The sequence below is a fragment of the Molothrus aeneus genome, chromosome 19 (assembly GCF_037042795.1).
Source record: "Molothrus aeneus isolate 106 chromosome 19, BPBGC_Maene_1.0, whole genome shotgun sequence".
Taxonomy (NCBI): domain Eukaryota; kingdom Metazoa; phylum Chordata; class Aves; order Passeriformes; family Icteridae; genus Molothrus; species Molothrus aeneus.
The window spans coordinates 5,716,287-5,722,432 of NC_089664.1; the positions used below are offsets into that span (position 1 = coordinate 5,716,287).

The 6,146-nt window shown below is 47.8% G+C and overlaps 1 protein-coding gene across 1 annotated transcript; it reads left to right on the forward strand.

Moving 5' to 3' along the window:
* The first annotated feature begins 33 nt into the window (after positions 1-33).
* On the forward strand, positions 34-4,247 carry TRUB2 (TruB pseudouridine synthase family member 2). Its single transcript, XM_066563041.1, has 8 exons — positions 34-136; positions 271-399; positions 497-571; positions 1,072-1,133; positions 1,438-1,519; positions 2,067-2,139; positions 2,587-2,723; positions 3,366-4,247. Exons 1-8 carry the CDS (start codon positions 37-39, stop codon positions 3,734-3,736), a joined length of 1,029 nt encoding a protein of 342 aa, XP_066419138.1. The 5' UTR covers positions 34-36; the 3' UTR covers positions 3,737-4,247.
* Positions 4,248-6,146: the final 1,899 nt, after the last annotated feature.

Genomic DNA, 6,146 nt, shown 5'->3' on the forward strand with positions numbered 1-6,146 from the left:
CCCCGGAAGCGCCCGGAGCGGGGCGGGGCGGCGGCCATGGCGGCGGCCGGGCTGGCCGGGCTGTTCGCCGTGTACAAACCAGCGGGGGTGGCCTGGGGCCGCGTCCGGGAGGCGCTGGAGACGCGGCTGCTGCGCGGTGAGCGCGGGCGGCGGGACCCCCTAGACCATCGCATCCCCAGGGGCTGCCGGTGGGGCCCGGCCGGTCCCGTCCCGTTCCCGGGGTTCGCCGGCCGACCCTGACTCCCCGCTCTCCCCCCTGTTCTCTTTCAGAGCTGAACGCGGCTCCGGAACGCGCCCCGCGGCAGCGAGTCCGCTTCCTACCGAGCCCGGCCCCGGGCGGCGGCGGGGCCGTGGAGCTGGTGGCTGCCAGCGTGCCGGTGCTGGCCGACCACCCCCTCGGTAAGGGCACAGCGGGGCCTGGCCCGGGGCACACCGGGGACCGCTGGGAGCCCCGGGCAGGCGCTGCGGACCCGCTCCATCACTGTCTCCGTTGCAGTCCGAGGCCCGCGGTTCAGGAAGCTGAAGATCGGAGCAGGTCACCGGCTGGATGTGAAGGCTTCGGGAGTTTTTGGTGGGTCTCGTCCCGGGGCAGCACCGTGTCCTGCTGTCTGCGAGGTGATGGGTTTCCATGCAGGGAAGAAGAGTGGATGCTATTGCACTGCAGCAGCCCCTGGATCTCACAGCCCCACTGGGAGTTAAGGGCTAAAACACAGAAGAAACGGCCCAGCAAGCTGCTGGCCAAGCTGGATGGAGAGACCCAGGGCAGTGGGTTCTGCTGGGGGACACCAATCCCCATCTCTGCTCCACCACCACAGCTGGCTTTGCTGTGGCTGGCACTGCTGAGCATTTGCCCTGAGTGCCCAGGTGGAAAGTTCTGGGGAAATCCAAGAACTCTGGTTTTCATGCCAGACAATAATCTGGGCGTCTAATTGCACTGCTCAGACATGACTCCTGAGGAGATACAGCCCTGTCCCGTGGGCAAGAATGCTGTGAGTGTTCAGTGCTGTATAAATGCACACCAGTGACTTTTTGTGAGGCTGAATAACAGGTTCCCCATTTTCTGTGTTTCAGTGCTTGGCATTGGCCATGGGAACAAGCTGCTCAGTGACCTGTACAACTGCCACCTGACCAAGGTAGGTGCTGGCTCTGAACGGGTCCCAGAGTGCCATCCCAACTTGATCCTGCCCCAGTGCCCCAGACCAGCCTTGTGATGTTGATTCTGCACTTAGGTCTAAAACTTACCAATGCTTTTGAGAGCTTTTCAGGGTCTAGAGTTTCATCCATCCACATGAGCATCCACTTGTGGCCTTTTGAGGACAGGATGTTGCTGTCTTTTTGAATAGAACTGTCATAGCCTGCACTTCTAGCAGGTACATGGTGCAGCTCAATTGCTTGGAGCATTTTTTGGATAAATTGCACTCTTTGTCCTTCTTCTAGGTTTATACTGTTGGTGGGCTTTTTGGTAAAGCCACTGATGACTTCTCAGACACAGGAAATTTAATAGAGAAGACAACATTTGGTAAGAAACTGATTTGATGTGTTGTTGTTTTGTGTTTTTTTTTTTTTTTAAGAGACCACCAAACTACAAATTAAAGCATTTAATCAGGTGAATTACACAATGACAAAAGCCACATCTTGCATGTCTTCTAGCATTTGTTGATGTTGTAGCTCCCCTGTTCTAAATCTAACCACGATATATACAAAGCCAGTGTGAATGCTGATCACAGTGGTTCCTACTGGGTTGGTCAGGACCCAGATCTCCTGTGAATCACACTTGGAGGTAGCAGTTAGGAGATTTAATTGAATGAAAACATACAATAAGAAAACTGGAGCATCAGTGTATTGGAATCAGTTAAGCAAAATAACTCTTCCCTTTGCAGTCCAGCTCTGTGCTGCTCCATGGAGAGCCAGGGGAAGTGACTTTGCAAAGGCCACCCCTCAGCTCTCATCAGCCCCTTTTGATGTGACTGCTTGCCCGAGGGACAGCAATACCTCAGTGGCACTTTTCAGACTTTCCAGTTTCTGGATGGATAATTGAGACTTCGTTTTTGCCTTAATGTTTGCAGATCATATCACAAGGGAGAAGCTGGAGAGGATTCTTGCTGTCATTCAAGGGACAAATCAAAAGGCCCTGCTGATGTGCGTATCCACCAGAGCAATGAGCTGATCTGATCCCACTGCCACGTGCTGGTCTTCAAAACTAATGAGAGGATTTTGTTTCCCATAATCGAAGTCTGTAAAGGTTGGAGTGCTCACAAGGGGCAGAGAGGAGTTACTCTGAGTGCTCTGTGCTCTGGTGAGAGGTTGCAGTTAAATGTTCTTCTTGTATTGCAAAATCTCCAATCTGCTGGTTTAGGACCAATTTGCTACATATGTTATTATAAAAATAACTTGTAGACATGACCAAGTACCCCCCTCCCAAACTGTGCTACACTACTGATAGTACATACACCACAAAAATATATGCAGAAACTCACTGGATAGTTTTAAGAATAAAAATTGCATCTCTTTTATTGGGGATGGACATAATTTGAATCTCTTTGAAGAAATTTCTAAATGTCTCTGCTGCTCTCTTTTTTTCCCTAGGTATTCTAACATTGATATGAAAACACAAGAGGCATATGAGCTGGCTGTCAAAGGGTTGATTCGCCCCATGGGAAAAAGCCCCCCAATAATCACAGCAATCCGATGCCTCCAGTTTGCACTCCCAGAATTCCAGCTAGGTAGGACTGGCACAGAATGTACTGGGGAACTCTGAGTATGTATTATGGCAAATAAGTTGGTAAACCTAATTTTCTTACTCATTATTTAATGCTAAATGAGTCAGTGGGAATTTATTATCAACTTACAACTTCTCTGGTAAATCCAGCCAGCTCATAGCTTTTACCTTTCCAGTTCAGATCGAAACCCAAGGCTTTAAAATTTGCATAATGAATGCTTATGGGGGAAATTCTTCTTAGGACAATGTTTCAGTGTAATACATTTCAGTGCTGGGTTTTGGGTTTTTTTTTAAAGTGTCATTTGTTTTCCTGTAGTCAGTCCCCTTTCCCTCACAAATTATTTGTCTTATTAAAAAAGGTACCTTTTTATCCCCTTTGAAATACCTGAATTTTTACATTACTCTTCTATATCTATAGGTTTGTTTTCTAAAGTATTTATATATAAATATATAATAATAAATTTATATATATAAAGTATTTATAAAGGGTGTGGAACACCCTGCAGTATTCCAGAAAATCATACCATGCTCTTAGTGTCTTCTGCCAAACCAGTTTTTTCAGCGTAACTGCGAGTGATGTCTGGAATTACAATATCAGAGCTTGTGTCCAAGCTTTGCTTCTGAAGGAATGTCTCTGTCCTCCTAGAAATCCACTGCTTGCATGAGACTCAGCAGTACCTGCGGAAGGTGGTTCACGAGATTGGTCTGGAGCTGAAATCATCTGCTGTGTGCACACAAGTGCGGAGAACGCGCGACGGCGTTTTCACGGTGGACGACGCTCTCCCGAGAACTCAGTGGAACCTGCAGAGCATCCAGGAGGCAATGAGGAACTGTCAGCTCAAAGTGGAAACAGAGCTGGAGAAAACCCTGGCAGCACATGAGGAGAACAGAGCTCTCCATCAGCTGGATGGGACACAGCTGAGCATGCTCTGCAGGAGCGTCCGTGAGCAGTCCCTGCAGCACAATAGGGCAGCGACGTGCCAGCAACATGATGGACAGCAGAAGGAAAGAGGTTAATTGCAGTTCACTTCCACCCTTTCCTTGAGATGACTTTTATCAGAGGCTTTTTTTTCTTCTGTGACAGGCTGTATCGTTTTTTTTAAAGCATCACAAGCAGTTCATTAACAGGAGGTAGCTGTGCCAAAATTCCTGTTGATTTTGAGAACATCAGGTTGCTAAGGGATATAAAAACCCATTCCTGTATTGTTTAGCAGCAGGAAGTAGTGTCTTAGAAAGCTGTATTCCCTTGACTGCACAATTTGTTCCTTGCAACTGGCAGCATACTTTATCTGCTGTATGGATTTTATTTTCCCTGTGTTCTCCTGGAGTATTTTCTTCCCATTAGCCCTGCTCTCAGACACATGAGAGCTCAAAAGCAAGCTAAATGAGGGATGTACAGAAGAAAACACAGCTTACCCAAAGCAATGCAAGGAAATGGTTTTATCCAGAGTAGGCATGTGATGAAAAGTGGCTTATAATGGGGACTAATGCACAGGACACACAAAAAATAAAATGGAAAATGACCTAACAGGGAAGAGGTTGGCTCTTGGCTCAGTACTCAGCCATGTACATTGCCCCATAAAAACCCAGCAAGTGCTACTTTATTTTACCCTTTTTTTCCTGAGGAGCCAAGGGGGTTCAATGGTCTCTGATGTCCTCTGCAGCAGCTCCTTGCAGACAGCAGGTTCTGCCCTTTGGTGAAACTGTAAACACTGTGATACCATTTGGTCTCTGTTAGCTCATTATAGCTGGGTCTGACTTTGCAGAAACACACTTTCTAAATTGAAGTTAAAAGTCTGGAATTACACTTACCATTATTGCACTCAATGGCTTTCCAGTTATATACTTACTTAGTGAGTTTGGAGATCTATTTATGGAAAGCAGATTTGTTCTGTTTCTCTCCTGGACTTGGACAAGGGCCAGCATATTTCATCCTCCAGGTGACAGCCATAAAGGTACAAGAGTAACTCTGTGAGGGGCAGTCAGGGGGGCCATGATGAAGTACCTCAGTGGCAGTGTGCAGTCCTGTCCTGAAGCATCCCAGGAGTTCTTAGTGCCTGGGATCTTTCAGTTCTGGTTCCTCTGGGCTGCACAGAGCAGCCAGAACAGTCGTGGAACGCAGCTGCCACCACCTGGCAGAGCCACTGTGCCAGCAGCAGGGATTCCCCAAGGACACCATGCCCTGTCCTTGGTTCTGTGGGTGTTCCCATCCTCCATGGACAAGGGATTGGGATCAGGGACCTTCCCTGGACACCTGCCCAGTGCAGCTTGAAGCATAAACCCATCCCTGCAGCCACAAGCAGAACACTTGCACAGCTACAGCTGCAAGTTTTAACCCCAGTGCTCCTACATAGTGGGGAAGAAAACATGGACATCTCACTCCTTGAACAACCTTCAGTAACTCTGGTAATTATACTTTATCCCCTCAGCTCACACCTCACACAAACTGGAGAAGTTCCATACATTCTATTGCAAAAACAATTCCCAGTTGTGTGTGTCACTGACACAGGAACATTTTGGTTGGAACACTCCAGGCTGTACGAGTCCTTTTACACAGAAAATGCCAGCCAAAACAGCAACTTGAGTAACAAAGTTTGCATTTCCCAGTTCTTGCCACCTTGTGCCTTTTTTCCTCCCCTTAAAATTACTCCAAAACACATGAGTGTTCCACACTTGGCAAAGGGGTATGTCTTGGGGAGGGGTGTGAATGTTTCCCCTGAGAGTCCACTCTGCTCTGGCCACAGGAAATATTCTGCACAGCTGCACATCAGCAGAGACTTGGATGAATCATGGAATATACAGGCTCTTTCTGTCCCCCTGCTTGAGACCACTCCCCAGTTTTTAAGGCAAAACAAGACACTATTAGTGACATTTCTGTGCCACATTCAGAGCCAGGAATGCAAAACCAATTATCTGTTCTCAGCAGCAGCCTTGTGACTTGTTTCTGGCTTCCAACCACAATGAAGACAGATTAATTTGATTCAAATTTGGGTGTAAGCAGACTGCAGGATGGGCCTAACTGGAGAGCACAGGGGAAACTTACTGGCTAGAAGGTCTTGGAAATAAAAATGGGCAGAAGGACATCAAGTCTGAGTGAAAAAGGGACAATAGATCTGCAGTCAGCAGAGCATCACTTCCAACTGCCCAAAGCAGCCAAATTTAGTCTGTGCAGTCACCCTCAGCCCTCACACTGACATTGAAACACTCGTGCTCCCAATACCATCCTCACACTGACATTGAAACACTCGTGCTCCCAATACCATCCTCACACTGACATTGAAGCACTCGTGCTCCCAACACCAACAGCACTCACTGCCACCATGACTCTGCACTTAGAGCAGACAAAGGTGATTCTGCACCTGCACATTCCTGGAGAAAACATTTGAACAGCTCATGTTGTCTCAGTATAATTTTAGAATTTGTTCCC

What these genes read in the sequence shown, in the direction of transcription:
- TRUB2 (XM_066563041.1), top strand. Translation starts at nt 37, where the DNA reads ATGGCGGCGGCCGGGCTGGCCGGGCTGTTCGCCGTGTACAAACCAGCG. An exon ending in AATAGAGAAGACAACATTTG is followed by an intron (nt 1,520 to 2,066) that starts GTAAGAAACTGA and finishes TAATGTTTGCAG; the next exon opens with ATCATATCACAAGGGAGAAG. An exon ending in ACTCCCAGAATTCCAGCTAG is followed by an intron (nt 2,724 to 3,365) that starts GTAGGACTGGCA and finishes CTGTCCTCCTAG; the next exon opens with AAATCCACTGCTTGCATGAG.